Here is a 17,270-nt window from a genome sequence, read left to right on the forward strand (position 1 = left end):
GTGATATTGCCTGGGCCATGTCTGGAGCCTTGACTGGGACATCCTAGGTGGTCAGGACTGGCTGGGAGCTGATTTGGAGTTGTCCATCTGAGGGCTTAGGATTGTTTCCACGTAGCGTTTCTGTGTTTCCTGGATATCTCATATCATGACAGCTGACTTCCCGGAGCACACTCACACATGCAGTAGTTCTTCCAGTCTCTGCTTACATCATGCTTGCTCTTTGTCCCAGTGTCAAAACCAGTCCAGGATCACTATCGACCTGATGCTCGGCACATAGCAGGTCTCCAGTAAATGCTTAGTAATGGGTTGAAGGATGAGTGGGTAAGTTCAGGGGACTTTATGAAGTGCTTAGCTCAACTTATTAAGCTTTTATGGGCACCTACTATGTGCTATCCTAGAGGCTAGGACTAGCAGTACACAAAGAGAGGACAGATTATTTCCTCAGTTGCTTTCATCTGTTTGTGTTGGGGTCAGCAGAGGTGTCCAGTATTTATCTATGTGCAGCCTCCTTCAAATAAATACCAGTGGCCACAAACTACACTTGTTCTTATTGTGTAGTTTTTATTTTAAACTTAATTTTACCTTAGAATAATTTCATGTTAGGTAGTCCAGCTTTATCTCTTTTTTCAGTTATACCTTAATAAAACTATCAACTGCAGGTCTTGAAACTGTTATTAAGCCAACTTATCAGGTAGTTACATCTAGACAGACAGATGTAGCTACGTGTATGTTTACCTGTACTTTGATGAGATAGGCAATATTTCCTACCATGGGTCATGGTCAAAAAGCCTGAGATGCTGCATTTGGGCAATGGATGCTTTTTCAGCTGAGAAGGTCTACAAAGGCCATGGAGAAGGTGATGTTTGTGTTACACCTGTTAGGACAGGCATGGGTAGAAGTGAGGAGGAGGAAAAGTTTCTCACTGGAAGGAACTGTGAGCAAAGCTGCTAAGGTGTGGGAGCCCTAGACAAGCCTTGCTTAGGGTTCTCTGTGTGCTCTTGGTACCAGGAGCAGGCCTCACAGTCCATCCAGAGAGCTGCAGAAGATGGATGTGGGGCCATCAGTGTCCTAATATGGCAACCCAAGCTCATTCCTCACAGTCATGAGCAGACCATAAGCTGCCGGGAGGGAGACTTGTGTTACCTAGAGATCAGCAGGAGAAGGAATGGCTGAGCATGCCCAGATCCTCTTGCCAAATGTGCTTTCTAAGGTGAGGAGTGTTTCCCCAGGAAAGCGCTCTCCGTGTGGAAACAGGAAGAGGGATGTGAGTGGGTCTGCAGGGTCAGCTGAAGCCAGGGCCCCCATTTGTATAAGTCCCCTAGAATTCTGAGGTTTGAGCACACAGAGGTCCCAGGTGGTCCACAGGGGAGGACATTCCTAGAATTGGCTTCACTTGGCACATTCCGACGCTGTCTTTAATTGTTTTTATAAACTGGCCGAAGAGGAATCCAAGAGTATTGCTTATTTCTTTCCAAGACAGAACACAAGCTTTTCTTAGTCTGCCTCCAGAGTCACAGAGGGGACCTGTGATGACGCATGAGTGAAACATGGGCAAGTGAAGATGGCGTGGAAAGATACTGACTGCTTGGCTCTTGGGAAGGTGGAGTGTAGTCTGAACCAGGGGAGGGGGGTACCCCCGACCACACACTCCGTGACAGCTGTGTTGGCCCGGTGAACACCTCAGAAGAGAAGGCGGTTAGAAGCAGTGTTCACTCACCTCCCCATCATCTGAGTTCCCACCCAATCCTCTACACACTGCACTGAGTTTGAGAAACGTCAGAGGCCCCTCTTCCAGCGACATGAGAGGAGGTGGCAGAGCTGTCCAGGACCAGCCATTTGTTACCTACTGCGCTGCCGGCCTTGGGGCTGTTTGGAAGGTGGGAACATATAGGCCATGTCCGGAATTCTAGCAAGAGGTGGTGGAATTGAGAAGAGACAGAAAGCCAGACAAATTCAGAGATTAACTGAGTTTTAGAATATTTAGTAGATAAAAAGCTTTTTGCTTGCATTTGCATTTATAGTCAAGTCATAATTCTAGCTGTCTTCCTATTTCTGCGTCAGTACAAGCTGGTCCTGTCTTACTTCACAACTTGACTAAGTTATGAACTGAGTTACACACAACAGGGTCATTTGCATATGGTCCATGCTTACACTAAACTATGTATAGCATGCTGTTTTCTTCAGCAATGTTAGTGTTATGCCATGCCCTACACATTCTTCTGTATGAAAGATTATCTTCATTGTTAGTGAAAATGGCCCTGGAACTCAGTTCAAAGACCACAAAACCTAAGTCTGGAAAAGTTAATGAAGTTTCACAGAGATACAGTGTGGATATTTACTTTATTATTTATTTTAATTCTTATTTGTATGCACATGTGTATGTTTTGTATGTGTGGATTACACATGTGTATTTGGGTGTGTGTGTGTGTATATGTGAAGCCCAGAGGGAAGACTATGGATTTTCACTCCTGTACACTGTTGTTGTTGTTTATTTGTTTGCTTGTTTGTTTAAGAGAGAGTTTCTCATTGGCCTGGCACTTGGCAAGTAGGCTAGGCTAGCTGGCCCTGAACTGTAGGGAGCTTCCTCCCAGAGGTGTGTGTCCAGGGAGATGCTGCTGTTTCATTATTGTTTTTTGTTTGTTTGTTTGCTTGTTTGTTTGTTTGTTTGTTTTTTCGAGACAGGGTTTCTCTGTGTAGCTTTGCGCCTTTCCTGGATCTCGCTCTGTAGACCAGGCTGGCCTTGAACTCACAAAGATCCACCTGCCTCTGCCTCCTGAGTGCTGGGATTAAAGGTGTGCACCACAAAGGCGTGTTCCATTATTGAAAGTATGCAAGCCTAGCTATGCACCCAGGCATCGGGCCAAGAATGGTCTTGGTCAGGGTGAGTTCCCTGGGCTACTACCGTTGATGTCACTCAGAAGCTCATTAGAAATGGGAGCTCCTACCCACTCACACCAAATTAGAATCTCTCCAGGAAGGGGCAAAAATCTGAACTTTACTGGGGTGCCCCTCAGGGTCCTCGTAGATCCACAGTTGGAGAAGTTCTAGTTGGTGTTGTGCTCTGACACTGAGACTATATATACCCATACCACTTGGAGGAAGCTCTGCCATCTGAGCTCATAAAGCTCTTCCTTTATGAGCCACAGTCCTCTTCATTTTTATGATCAGCCATTGGTTTGAGTATGTTACTGTGGAACTTCAGAAATTATCCACAGACACAGCCAAGTGGACAAGAATTTATGTTTAAGCATGGACAAGGTGGAACATGCCCTTAATCCCAGCACTCAGGAAACAGAGTTTGAGGTCAGTCTGATCTATTAGAGCAGGTTAGCCAGGGCTACCTAGTGAAACTCTGTCTCAAAACAAAAACAAACAAGCAAAACAAAAATAAAAAACAGTAACAACTAAAACAACAAAAACCCCAACCCAAAACTGTTTAAAGTGACAGAATAGAGAAAAAGGAATTACTTGTTCATTTTGTCCTTTATCTCACATTTAAGATGAGGCCTGGGATGAAGATGACAGAGCTCAGAGGGCTTTTCCTTTGCTGTGTGCACAGGGGCACACATGGATGTGAGGGAGCTGTCCACCAGCTTTTGACAAAAGGTTCTAGATGGCTGAAAACACATTTGCCACCAAAAGCTTTAATTTTGAATGTATGATCATGGTGGAAAAAAGCTGTTTTTCCTTGATGCCTGACACCCTCACAGTGGTCTCCATTATACCCTGGTGCATTCTTTGGGCAAATTAAATCTGTGTTGGAGCCTCAGTCATGGCCAGTGTAGGGCCACCTCCAGACTCCTTGGGAGATTCCTTGGAGTCGGAACACTGGGTGCTGTTTCCATGAGAGGAGTGTGGTCACACCCAGCCTGCTGGGTAGGACAGTGCAGCTGGGCCACAGCTGTTGACATGAGTTGTAGGAGACTGTAGCTATTAGAATAAGGATGGATGATGGCTCTTCTTTGTTCCAATTGCCAAGGGATGAGATCTGTTTGTCCCGGTTGGAGAGATTGAATCATCTGAGACCAATGTGAGGCCACCCAGATGCAACAGCTTCACTTTCAAGGGCATGTTTTTCTCCCCATTTGTTATCAAGTTTGTCCCCCATGTTTCTGTACCCACAGCCCCTCAAAGAACACAGAAGTTGGTGTTCTCAAAGACATGCACAGAACTGTGGAGTGGCTAACTGGATGCCGTTAAACAGGGGAGCCTTTCTGGTTTCCTCTGAAGCAGATGTGCCCCCCAACTGATGGGCCTACTCTGTTTCCTCACCCATTCTTTTGCCCATATTTTCATCCTTTCTTTGACCAACTCTCATTCACTGAGGCTCTGGTTTGTAACACACCTGCTCTTGCATCCATCTATCCCTCCGCTCAACCATCTGCCCACTTAACTACCCATCCATTGATTTAACCAAAAACACAAATCTATATTCAACCATCCATCCCGTCTTCTAACAACCTTTCATCTATGAATGTTCACTTATTCACCTAACAGACATTTCAAAAGACCCATATAGACCAGGAATAAGGAAATAAAGGAGGTAAATTCCAGTTTCTAAACACAGATACGGAAAATGTGTGAATTTGTCACTAATATATCAATCTTTGTTTTGAGCCCATATCTTTCCAGGCTGGCAAAGAACTTTACCGTTAGTCATGTCTTCCATGTTCCCTCTAGGGTTGTGTATGGACTCTTTAGGGGCAGAGTGCTGTAGGGGGAACCCACCCGTTCCTTAAGCTACGTGTCCACTCATGTTTCAGTGGTGCTTTCCTTGGCCCTAGCTCAGTGTTCTGTTTGGGGCCCAACTTCTCCACAAAGAAAAATGCTACAGCCCACAGCTGCATCAAGAGTGAAGGCATTTAACCTTGGCTGCCCATTGACCTCTGTTGGGAAAAAATATTGGAGTTGAGGCTGTACCTTAGGCCATTTGAACCAGAAATCCCAAGACTGGGAACTCTCTTCCACATTCTTGTATATATTGGTTAAATGTAGTGTATAGCCAAGAGCATGAAGGATCAGAGATGATACCAACCCTCCTAGTCCTGTCTTTCTTTCTCTGTTCCTGCAAGCTGGGCTGGGCATGGCTATCTGCTTTGATTCTAAAGGTAATCTCTTCCCTTTTGTGTTTCTGCAAAGATAATTTGTCTTGGTCTCGATCTGCTCCTACTGAGGTGGAGAATTTTTTTTCTGTTTTCTGTCCATTCCCATGCACCACAGACTTGAGAGAAGGCAATTAAATGTGGATAAAGACAAAGAGAGAAGTTAAGTGTTTTGCACATATCTGTAATCCCAGCACTTGGGAGACTGAGACAGGAGGATTGTGAGTTTGAGGGATCCTGGGCCACAAGTGAGCTGATGTCTCATAAAATAAAAGATGCATCTCAGTGGGAGAACCCTTGCTTGACGTGTGGAAGGCTCTGGGTTCTATCCTCAACACTGAAGGAAACACAAGCACATATATACAAGAAGAGAAAGTGTTAAAGGAGATGGCAAAGGAGGGGAAGGAAAATGGAGAGAGAGGAGAGGGAGAGAGACCGGACGTTTTAATAGACCGCCTCTAAGCTGAGGGCAACAGCCAGTGCCTATGGTGTGATGGAGGCAAGCCCGACAGGGTTTGGGTGGTGTGCTCAGTTCCATAGGAAGTAGCCTAAAGGGGCTGGGAAAGGCAGCTTTGTTGACAAAGAGGTCTCAGGGCTTGGAGAAGCCAGTTTCGCCCCTGGTGACTGCCATTTCTGTCTGAGCCCTGTTCTCTAAGCGACTGACTTAATCAGTTCTGAGCTTCTTTAGGGAGCCCTGCATCTGTTCCTTGTCCTGTCCCTGGAGTCTGGCCAAGGACTTGGCCCCGAGATGAAGATGGTACCTCAAACACTAGGAGAAGGAAGCTGGGGGAGGGCATGTTTAGCTTTCTGGGAAAAGACCTGGTATCCTTGACCTAGTACCTCCCCGGGTCACAGGCAGAGCGAGACTCTCATTTCCAGTTTGTCTATTGCTCAGGTCGTGTGGATCACAGCCACCCTGCCTTACTTTGTGCTGTTTGTGCTCCTGGTCCATGGTGTCACGCTGCCTGGTGCCTCCAATGGCATCAATGCCTACCTGCACATTGACTTCTACCGCCTCAAAGAGGCCACGGTGAGTGCCCAGTGGCCACCGAGCATTGGGCCAGGTGGTGATGGGTGTGGTAACAGGATTAAGAAAGGTACATTTCAATGTGCTTCTTTCTTGGTTGAGTGTCCAGCCTACCACTATGCGATAGAGCAAGGACCAAGAAGCAACCTCTTCCTTGTGTAATGCTTAGAAAGATGATAGACCATAGGTCATGGGTTACCTTGAAACTTATGAAGCACAGCAGGCTTCCATATGGTCTGCACCTGTTCAGCTACCCTCATTCACCCAGATATGTAGAAACTGAGTCCTTAGTGTAGTGTCAGTGAGTGGATCCACCTTTCCCCATTGTAATGGAAGGTTGGGGAAATCCAGAATAATACAAGTAGAGGTGTGGCAGGCATCATCACATTCAAATGCCTTAGTTTAGGTGTACTGGATATACTTATTATATATATTTACACACACACACACACACACACACACACACACACACACACACATATATATATATATATGGGCAAGCATGGATGCTGGAGAAGTGAGACTAACTAGGGCTAAACCATGACACAGAGATTGGAGAAGGGCTCATATCTTTAGTCCACCAGGCATATGCTTTTGTCACCAGGGAGAGGGGATTGGAAAGCCAACTCCATTGTCTCCAAAGGCCCCCATTGGTTACCTGTGTCTGCAGCTGGAAGACACATTATCTTCTGAAGATGCCATCTTCATAACTCCTGAGATGGATGGAACCCTTTGGTCTTGCCCTGATAACATTCTAGCCTAGAAATTTTAGTTTATTAACTTTCTTGAAAATCTGGATGTTAAATGGATCCACTGGGCTTCCCCTGGGATGGGATTACTCTGGTACCCAAGGCCAGGAGATGCTAGGGAAATTCAAGCCTGTTATTATACTGCCTACGTCTGCTTCAGACCATGTTTTCTGGTCTATGGCACTCTCAGGGAGGCAGTGCAGTTCTGTAGGAAGTAGAGATGGTGATGACTTTTGTTCACTGTTTTCAGGTATGGATTGATGCTGCAACTCAGATATTTTTTTCCCTGGGGGCTGGATTTGGAGTCTTGATTGCATTTGCCAGTTACAATAAATTTGACAACAACTGTTACAGGTAAGCAAGCACCCTAGCAGAGCTTGCCAATGCTTTGAATCCTGGGGTTGGTCCTTATAGGGATGGAGAGAGGGCTTTATCTGGACAAGAAGCCACCAGTCTTCTGTGGATCATCCTGGTCATTCTGGGAATCCCAATGTGGTCTAGGGGGCCCAAGGAGCATATTTCACTAGACGATATCTCTTGGGAAAGTTGAGGTCACCAGTCATAGGGGCCCATGGGGAAGGATTACTGGGACAGAGGAATGTGGCATGGCTTCCAGAGAGGATGGAGCTCCTGATTCTCTCCATCAGATACTCTGTGAGGCAGGGTCAGAATGGACAAGTTGGTGCGGGCTGGTTGGGTCAAAAGTAAGACTTCTGGGCAGATGGGACACAGAGGAGATCATCTCCAGTTTGGATCAGCGAGCACCTAGTGCTATTTCCTGTAGACCCTATACTATGAGGACTTCAGAGCTGGGGCAGATTTAGGCTTACCTCTCTCACTCCGTTTAACAATCAAGGCAGGATCACTGTCTTCGATTCAAGAAAGAACAGGATGGATGTGCCACCAGGAGAGGTTTTAGGGAAGTCAGGAAATGGGATGGTCATCCACTTAGTAGGGTACTTCCATTAAGAGCCTGGAAGTGAACTTGATGAGCAAGCCTGGGAGGACAGCTGAGGTAGGCAGGTGTGGAACAGATGGCGTGTGTGCTAAGGAATGGCGTGGACAAAGACAGGGAGGCAGCGTGTCAGTGGATCAGCGAGTTGCTTTGCTTTGTTTGTTCCAAGAGTGTACACTAGAAGTCATGAGGAATAAGCCAAGAAGGAAGGGTGGATCATCTTAGCAACGCTCTGAAATGACAACACAGGGAGCTAGGAGACGTAGAAAGCCATTGAGTTTACTTAAGGAGAGAGGAACTCTTATCCCCAAGCCTTTGGTTAGTTCTTTGCTGACACACTGCCCCAGTGGTGGTGAGGCCCTGGGGTCCATGTGACAGCAGGAAAATGGAAAGGAGGGGTGGCCTTTGAGACTGGATGAGACTGAAGATTCCACAGACGGCCAGTGGTTTGTGAGCAGAGTGTGAGTGGAGCAAGGTGGATTTGAATTGTCACTAGAAGCCTCTCTCTCTCTCTCCCAGGGATGCCCTGCTGACCAGTACCATCAACTGTGTTACCAGCTTTATTTCTGGCTTTGCCATCTTCTCCATCCTTGGTTACATGGCCCATGAGCATAAGGTCAAGATTGAGGATGTTGCTACTGAAGGTAGGTCTCCAGCTGAAGGAAGAAAGACTGAGCTGGTTGGAGGACTGTGACAGCTGGCTGTGGAGGTTTTTGGACTTCCAACTGTTGGATTTTCTCCTAGGGCCGTCATTGAATATTCCTGGCAACCATGGGCCCTAACTAGATAACAAAAACATTCCTCTATGGGCCTAAGAGGAACACATTTTGGGCTGCTCATTTTGTACCAGCCTTTGTGCTAACTAACTAATAATTAGTACCAAATCTATTCTAGTTCTGAAGTCCTCACAGCTCTGGGTCTGCAGGAGGTAGCATTAGGTGCTCATACTGGGTGATTTATACACAAAAGTTGTTTAGTTAGCTTACCTCTCTGGAAGCCCAGAGCATGGAGATCGGTTGTCCAGTAGGCTTCTGGTGTAGGTCATACGCTATTTATCTTATTATAGAGAAGTAGAAATGCCTGTGTGTCAAAAGAGTCATGCTTGTAGAACAGCCTCTCCATGAGAGCCCACAACTCTTAGGGAGTAAGAACTCCTAAAAATGGGGTTACTCTCACTAACATCTAGTTACATCTTTAAGCTCCTCAACCTCTTCACATTGCTATACTGGGGAGCAAGCCTGAGCATGAATTTCAGTGGGGACAAACTATGTTCCAAACATAGCAGCATACCTCCACTTCTCCCAAATCTGCAAGGCAAGGCTCAGTAGATTCTCTCTAAAGATGAGTGATTTGGGATTTAAGCTATGCATGAGCTAGTGATCAGTGATGCTAGCATTTGGCCCCAGTCAGCTTGACTCTGGAACCTCTGTCCTTCTCTATGGCCTTCTGTGTTCTTAAGGCTGCAGGGAAGTTGAGACCCAGGAAAGGGCAGCCTTTAATGGCCTTGGAGGGTCATGAGTTTCTGAGAATCGGAGTAGATTCCCATAGAGTAGAGAGCGGGTTTACCACATGTGGCTTGTAGCTGTTCAGGCCACGTGCCGCTCTCTCTGCCTGGTTGTTCCTCTGCTTTGTGTCACTGTTAACAAGGTCCCTGAGACAGTTGGCTTACGAAGAGAACGGGGTTACTTGACACAGTTTTGGAGGTTTTAGTCAATGACTGTTTGGCACTCTTGCTTTGGGGCCTATGTTGGGCCCACATGGTGGAACAACCTATTCACCCAATGGCCAAGGGATGGAGGGAAGAGGAGCTTGGGTCCCAATATCTCCTACAAGGGTGCATCCTCAACAAATGGAAGGCTACATTGGACTTTATGTCTTGAAGTTCCCATCACTTTGAAACTGCACCAGCTGGGGATCAGGACTCTGACACAGGGCTGCTTGGGGGACGTTACAGATCTGGACAATAGCACAGCTGTACTGTGGCTCCATCTCTCATGCCTAGATCCTGAGTCTGTGCTGCCCACACATAACTGATCAAGGGTCCTGAGGCTGGGCTGGAGCTCCCCTGCCCTGTGCAGTCCCCATTGAACATCCCCACCATTGATCAGGCCCTAATGTTTCTTACAGGAGCTGGCCTTGTGTTTATCCTGTATCCAGAAGCCATATCCACTCTGTCCGGATCCACGTTCTGGGCTGTCCTGTTCTTCTTGATGCTCCTGGCTCTGGGTCTGGACAGCTCAGTGAGTGATGGCTCCCAGAACACCCTTCTCCACCACTGTAATCCATACCAGTACTCAGCCTGCAGGGCTGCTGCTGTCTGGGGTCTGTTTCCAAGGGCCTTATTTTAATCTAGACAATGAAGTGAGTCGTCCTTCAAAATGGTAGCCTCGGTCAAAGGCAGGAACCTACAGGAACTCCAAATTGTACTGGACCTCAGACAAGCCAGCCCAACACTCTGCTTTTGTAGATGGGGAGCCAGACTTCTCCCCACAGGACATGAATAGAATGTCCTGTGACCAAGCACTTTCCCATTTCATTATGTTTTATTACTGATAACCAACCCAAACATTTTGGACCCTGTTAGGTTACTAGATCCCTGGTTTTTTATTATTATTCAGTTATGTGCACAGTTAAGTTCCTGACATCTTTTTAATGTGTGTTTCCACCCTAAATACCTTAGGGAAGGGCTGGACAGCAGATCTCACTGTTTACTTTTTACTTGGTGGATCTGCCAGAGCAGTTGTTGCGAAGGGTTCTGAGGTTGATTCCAGACCCTAGGGTAGAGTATTGAGGTTGATTAACAATGTCTGCCAAGGGCAGTGGAGAGGAGCAAGGGACATGTGTGACTATTGTCTGCCACCACAGAGTCTGTACTTAAAGTGACCACTTTGGTGATTAGAAAGGCAGTAAGGAACCCTTGTCATATGCTATGGTATGAAGTTCCCACTCTAGAGAAGTCCATTAGCTGATGTTTCCAGAAGGTTCTATTTGTATATAGATATATAACCTGGGCAATATATCCCTTCACTCTCTATTTCCCATCAGTACCCACTCAGGCTGAGTGAGTCAGGGGTCAGGGACCTGTTGCAGAGGCAGGCAAGAGTTAACTCTTCCCCATCCCACATAACTTGAGCTTGGTTGAGATTGGGACAGAAAAAGGGGGAAAACACTTGGGAGGAAGGCGGGGCCTGCCAATTTCTGAAGACCCTGATGTAACTGAGGCTGATACTAAACTATAGGGAGCCCTTCATTCCTGCCCTCCCTCCTGGTTCTCTACAGATGGGAGGCATGGAAGCAGTTATCACTGGACTGGCTGACGACTTCCAGGTCCTGAAGCGGCATCGGAAACTCTTCACTTTTGGTGTCACCATAAGTACCTTCCTTCTGGCCATGTTCTGCATAACCAAGGTGAGGCTGGCCATGGGGCAATCTGGGGCTTTCTAGGACTGTGCTTCAAAATCTAGACATTCTCAGCCTTGGTACTGGGCTGGGTTGGATGAGGCTGAGCACAGGGGTTCTACTATCCTGAACCCTGTGTTCTCACACTCAGAGGAGATCACTGTTGCCTCCTGCTACCTCTGGGGCTGATGATTTCCAAGCGCTGTTATTTACTGCCGAATGACTTAGGACCTGCAGAAGTCCTTTGGAAACTTATCGTGATGTTTATCAAGTGTAACTCTTTCAGCCAGTGGCTCCTAGAGCCCTTGGTTAGAATGCAGACACATTTAGCTGTACAACCCTGCCACCCATGCTTGTGAACAGGGCTCTGAGCATGTGCGAATGGGGATAGGTAGGGTTTGTAGGATAGTCGGTGACTGTTTATAGCCAAGGTTGGCTCAAGCCCTTTCTCTCTGTGCCCCAGGGAGGAATTTACGTACTGACTCTGCTAGACACCTTTGCAGCAGGCACCTCCATTCTGTTTGCGGTGCTTATGGAAGCGATCGGAGTTTCCTGGTTTTACGGTAAGTGAGGCTGTCATAAGCCTTGGTCCCCAGCGCTCGTGGAGTCTCTTTTACCTGGAGAGGGGAAAGAGCTTTTTATTCAGGACAGCCACCTGGATCTCCAGAAGTGAGCAGCCCATTTAATAGGTGTTAAGTCTCTCCAATCCTCAGCTCACTGGGGCTGCAGAGACCTAAAAGACCCCCAGTGCCAACAGCTGAAAGAGAACCCTTAGCAAGCTGCAGACCCCCAGCCACCAAACCTGACAGTGCAATTGTCAGACTGAACAAACAAAACAGGATGCCTGCTGAACTCGAACTTCAGATGAACGATGAACACATATTTTTAGATCAGCATGACCCAAATACTGCACAGACTCTCCTGATGCCGATTTTTTTCATTATGGGTCTGAAATTCAAACTTAAACAAATATCCTGTATCATTCTGGAGCTGAGCTGAGAAGCAAACTGTCAGATGTGTTATCATTGTTCATTTCCCCTTTATGTGAGAGTAAAGGTTAGTCTTGTTCTTACTCTTTCTGGACAAGGTTGCAGTCTGATGGTCTCTTTCAAATTATGGTTGGGGGAGGGTGCCCATGTGTGTGCACGTATGGATAGACAGCTGTTTTCACAGAAAGACTAAGCAAGAGGAAAGAGCCAGGCTGGGGCCAAGACCTGGCTCCTCAGTCTGGGTCAAGTCCTCCCTTCTCTGAGCTCTGGGGGAACTCCCCCTTTTAAGATAATCAGAGTGGCACATGAAAGGTGACGGTTCCAGAGTTTGTCCTCTCCCTTCTTCGCCATTAGCCAGGTGCCTGCCGGGCCTCCTGCATTCCGGGGTGTCAGTCTCTTGCCACCAACCCTGCACTCTGCCAGGACCTCATGGAACGGCATCAGGGGAGACCCCGGTCCTGCGTCTGTGGGCTCTCTGTGACAGCCTTGCCCTATGTGCTCACAGGTGTGGACAGGTTCAGCAATGACATCCAGCAGATGATGGGCTTCAAGCCAGGCCTGTACTGGAGACTGTGTTGGAAGTTCGTCAGCCCTGCCTTCCTCCTGGTGGGTAGGGTGTGGCTGGGGTACCACGGTGGGGGTGGGGTGGGCATATTTATTCCCTAGGGGAGGAGGTGCTGGAATCTAGAAGCCTGGTCATCTGTGCAGGCGGGATCCTTAGCAGGGGTGGGGGATAATCTACCTTAGTGAGTGTCCAGCCAGGTTCCTCCCCACCCCCGCCCCTGTGCTGCTGTGCTGGCTACAAAGTCACGTGTGTTCCTTCCTCCCCCCGACCGTCTTTGCCATCCCTTACCTCTTGAACACCTTTTCTTTTCTTTCTCCCTCCCTCCTGTGGTCATCTCATTTCGTTTCTATCTCGGCCATTCTCTTCCCGCTTCCCTCCTCTCTCTTTTCGCTGTTTCTCCGCCCCGACTCCATCTTTCCTCCCTGCCCCCACCCTTTCCTCCAGTTTGTCGTGGTGGTCAGTATCATCAACTTCAAGCCGCTCACCTATGATGACTACGTCTATCCTCCCTGGGCCAACTGGGTCGGGTGGGGCATTGCCCTCTCATCCATGACCCTGGTACCTGCATATGTCATCTACAAGTTCTTCAGCATACGGGGCTCCCTTTGGGAGGTGAGCTCCGGGATGGCTACTGTGGGGTAAGGGGGGAGGTGGCATTCTTATTGGGGTGAGACAGAGATAAGAGAATACTTAGGGTCAGCATACCCACCTCATTTACCAAGTGATGACCCATCCTGAGCCTCAGTTTCCACACCTGTAACCTGAGAATAATACTGTGTACCTTGGAAGGGAAAAACACTTGGGTGCTAAGTAAAGAACCTGGCCCATGGGAGGTTGCTTCCTGCATGCTGCCCATCAGTACCATGGCTGTTTCTACTGCTCATAGGAGAAGGCAAAGCTCAGCCATGCCTGTCCCCTTTTAAGATGTGTTATGTCCCCAGATATCCCATCTCTCCTTGTCTGAGTCCACTACCATTTTTCTAATCATAATATGATCAGCCTAACCTGTAGGTTTCTGACATGATTCCTTTCCCTTTACATCTATGCATCGTATACACACACACACACACACACACACACACACACACACACACACACAGAGAAGGTTTCTGACATGATTGATTCCTTTCCCTTTACATGTATGCATCGTACACACACACACACACACACACACACACACACACAGAAGGTTTCTGACATGATTGATTCCTTTCCCTTTACATGTATGCATCGTACACACACACACACACACACACACACACACACACAGAAGGTTTCTGACATGATTGATTCCTTTCCCTTTACATGTATGCATCGTACACACACACACACACACACACACACACACACACACACACACAGAGCAGAGGTGCCTTTTATCCTGAAGTTACATCATGACTTTTATTTTGCCATACAAACCAGTGGTGGTAGTCTTTCCAAGTGTCCTTACTTTGTAAGGCAAAGACCTCACATCTGAACTGCTTGGACACATCTGAGGTCTGGGCCAGTGAGACGCTCTCCTTTCCTTCTTCACAGAGAGTAGCCTACGGCATCACGCCGGAGAATGAGCACCACCTGGTGGCCCAGAGAGACGTGAGACAGTTCCAGGTAGATGCAGAGCTGACCTTGGGGTGTGGGGCAGGACAGGGTGGGTTCTGGCTGTTCTCTGTGGGGTGCCCTAGCAGGATCACAGCTGGGAAAATCTGGGTGGTGACCAGCTTCAGCTTAGGGGCTAAGGTGATGGGTGCCCAGTCAGCCTCCTGATGCTGATGCTGTTTCCTAGTCCCGGGATGCTGAGTGCTAGAATGTTCCTAGTTTTATTCTGCCCCTGAGCTGTCACATCTGTGTCACCAAACTAAGCTGAGCATTTTAGAATCTTGAAGACATAGATAGCTGCAGGGCATTAGTAATGAGTTGCTGGCTCCAGGGGTGAGGGTGGTGCCTGCTGAGCTCCCTCTTTTGGGTGGTTCTTTTGCATCCAGCCTCAGCACCATTTAAGGATTGTGCTCTGAGCTCTGTGCTGGGAAGGAGGCTGTTTGCTTTGCTTCATCTTTGCTTCTTGCTGCCCCAACCAGCTGGCCCCTGGTCCTCCAAATCCCCACTGACTCTGTCTTCAATTACTCTATTTTTCGTCACAGTTGCGGCACTGGCTGGCTATCTGAACCTGGCCCCGAGGAGGAGGAACCCACGGGTCAACATCCGGGCCAAGGGCATCCTCTTCACCCCCAAGTGGACACCGCCCTGGGATTCCTATCCTGGAAGAACCTTTCCCAACCCTCTTGTTTTCCCAGTTACTAATGATTCTGTGACTCTGGTTTTGTTCACCTTCTGTTCATTGGGCCTGGAGGCAGCGAGTGTGGAGAACTAGTGAGCCTCGAGGAAGAAGATGGAAGGAGGGAATGGGACATGGCTTCTGGAACTCTGGCTTGAGGACAATCTCAGTGCACACCTGAGCTGAGGTTCATGGCTCAGGCAGAACCCTTTCCCGAATGTGCTTGTGCTTCAAATCATAGAAGAAACCTTTGATTCATCGAGGCTGAGAGAAAATTGACATTTGGATAGAGATCAAAAGCCCAACCAAAGCCTGATGGGGTCTGTGTGGGAGCCAAGGTTACCCCTCTATTTCCACCCAGTTACCACTCTGGTGTCTGAGCCTCTGTGTGGGAGCTGGGGTTTATTTGCAGCCAAAGTGTGGCTGGTCGATGTTTTAGGGGTTTTGAGACGAAACCCCCTGATTTAGTTTTCTAGTTAATCTGAGATTGGGTTTGGGATGTTCTAGAACATTACTCTAGCTTCTTGTGTTTGGATAGTCCCAAACCATGACGTTAGGGGGAGAATGTAGCTAGACCACCAGTCAGGAAGTGCCACAAAGTCAGATATTCCAGAAAGATGGTAGAGACAGCTGGATGAATCACCCCTGCCAAGGCCACATCTTTGTCATGTTCTGTTCGATATATGGATGGTTCCTGACACCTTCCTAGGGATTGAGGCAGGGCTCCTGTGAAGTCAGAAATGTGAGCCCATAACAGAGATCTCTGTCCCGTGGGGCCAGGTGGGAACCTGAGAGAGGGTAACCTGGTAGGCTGCCATGGTTCTTTATGGTCTACAGACACTTCCTAAGCCTCCCTGGCCCAGGAACCCAGCAGATAGGGAGGGGTCCTGAGTAGTGGGATATCTTGGCTCTGAAATGGTCTGCTTCACACTGACTAGATTAGGCACCTTGAAGGGCATGATGGGCCCTACCACATCACAGCACAGCCCCTCATGCCCAGGAAGGTTTTTCTGACTGGTGGGTCAGGAAATTTCTAGGTTTACCTACTGCCCTCTGGTGGTTAGTTTTGGTTCATGATGGGAAAGGATGGCTTGGAAAATTGATGGCATCTTCCAGGGATTTATGTTTATGGTTTGAGTCTCTTATGCCCTTATTTGAAATCTAGAATCATAGGTTGTCACTGTGATAGTGGACTTCCACTCTACAGGCTTTTTTTGGTGTTGAAAAGGAAAAAAAAAAAGCCCCTGAGTTCATTGGGGTCGTGTAGGAGGCGCACAGAGAAACTAGGATGTCCCCAAGAGGGTGCAAGAAGGGGCCAAGCGATGCCAGCTGGGGATGGGGAGGTGTTTTACTCTGAAGACCCCCAGATTTCCATGCTGAATCGGGGTCCTTGAGTCATTCCTTAGAGGTAATCCAGGGGCTTTTGATTCTTCCATGTAAGAAGGCCAGCTCAGCTCAAGGCATCCCCCAGTGGCCAATGTCTTGGGGTGCTGGGGATGGCGAGGCTCTCCCACACCAGTGAATTACAGGTGCAAGTCAGAGCCCTGTTAGCAGACAACACCTCTGATGAATAGCAATTCCTTTTTCTTGTTACCTTTAAAGATACTTTATCATTATTTAAACAAAACCCTTTCACCCATACTGCCTGCCCACTGCCCCACAGGAAAGGAAAACTGCTTCCTGTCTCCCATCTTCCCATCTCCCTGTGAGAAGACAGAGGCTGTCTTGCTCAAGATCTCAGCTCCTGAGGGATCAGGGTGGACCTTCCATTCCCATCCTGTCTTCACACTTCAGAGCCCCAGGCAACTCCCTGCTCACCCCACCCAGGGCTGTCACCAAACGCAGAGTACACGAAGTCCCACTTAAGAGGAAAGCAGTATTTCTTACAGAAGGACAGCGTGTTGGGAGAAGAGCAGAGGAATGTTACTCATCTCGTCCCACTGGCTCCCTGAGAGGTCCTTTTCTTCAGTGACAATCGTCACCCTTTGAACAGTGGGTCCTGAGGAGCAAGTCCCCCAGCTGTCACAAGCGCACACACTCAGAAAGCCGGGGTACCCTAGGTCAGCACTGGCCCACCATTTTCTCATTGCCATCTGTGTGGTCCCTCTGCCTGCAGATGTTGTCCCTGGGGTGAAGCTGAGACGTGGTGCTAGCTGAAAGACCCCCAAACTAAAGCCAAGGTGCTGTTTTGTGGCAGAGTTGGCTCTTGAGA

General features: G+C 48.1%; 1 protein-coding gene across 1 annotated transcript in view; it reads left to right on the forward strand.

Moving 5' to 3' along the window:
* Slc6a2 (solute carrier family 6 member 2) overlaps positions 1 to 15,369 on the forward strand; it is a 37,333-nt gene extending 21,964 nt beyond the window's left edge. The window contains exons 5-14 of the mRNA XM_059262680.1: positions 5,998 to 6,132; positions 7,129 to 7,232; positions 8,353 to 8,477; positions 9,961 to 10,073; positions 11,113 to 11,241; positions 11,696 to 11,795; positions 12,727 to 12,827; positions 13,231 to 13,398; positions 14,323 to 14,394; positions 14,925 to 15,369. Coding sequence (XP_059118663.1) covers positions 5,998 to 6,132; positions 7,129 to 7,232; positions 8,353 to 8,477; positions 9,961 to 10,073; positions 11,113 to 11,241; positions 11,696 to 11,795; positions 12,727 to 12,827; positions 13,231 to 13,398; positions 14,323 to 14,394; positions 14,925 to 14,948 — 1,071 coding nt within the window. The 3' untranslated portion in view covers positions 14,949 to 15,369. The remainder of the gene's footprint in view (positions 1 to 5,997; positions 6,133 to 7,128; positions 7,233 to 8,352; positions 8,478 to 9,960; positions 10,074 to 11,112; positions 11,242 to 11,695; positions 11,796 to 12,726; positions 12,828 to 13,230; positions 13,399 to 14,322; positions 14,395 to 14,924) is intronic.
* The last annotated feature ends 1,901 nt before the right edge of the window (positions 15,370 to 17,270 follow it).

This window comes from Peromyscus eremicus, chromosome 5, assembly GCF_949786415.1.
Source record: "Peromyscus eremicus chromosome 5, PerEre_H2_v1, whole genome shotgun sequence".
NCBI lineage: Eukaryota > Metazoa > Chordata > Mammalia > Rodentia > Cricetidae > Peromyscus > Peromyscus eremicus.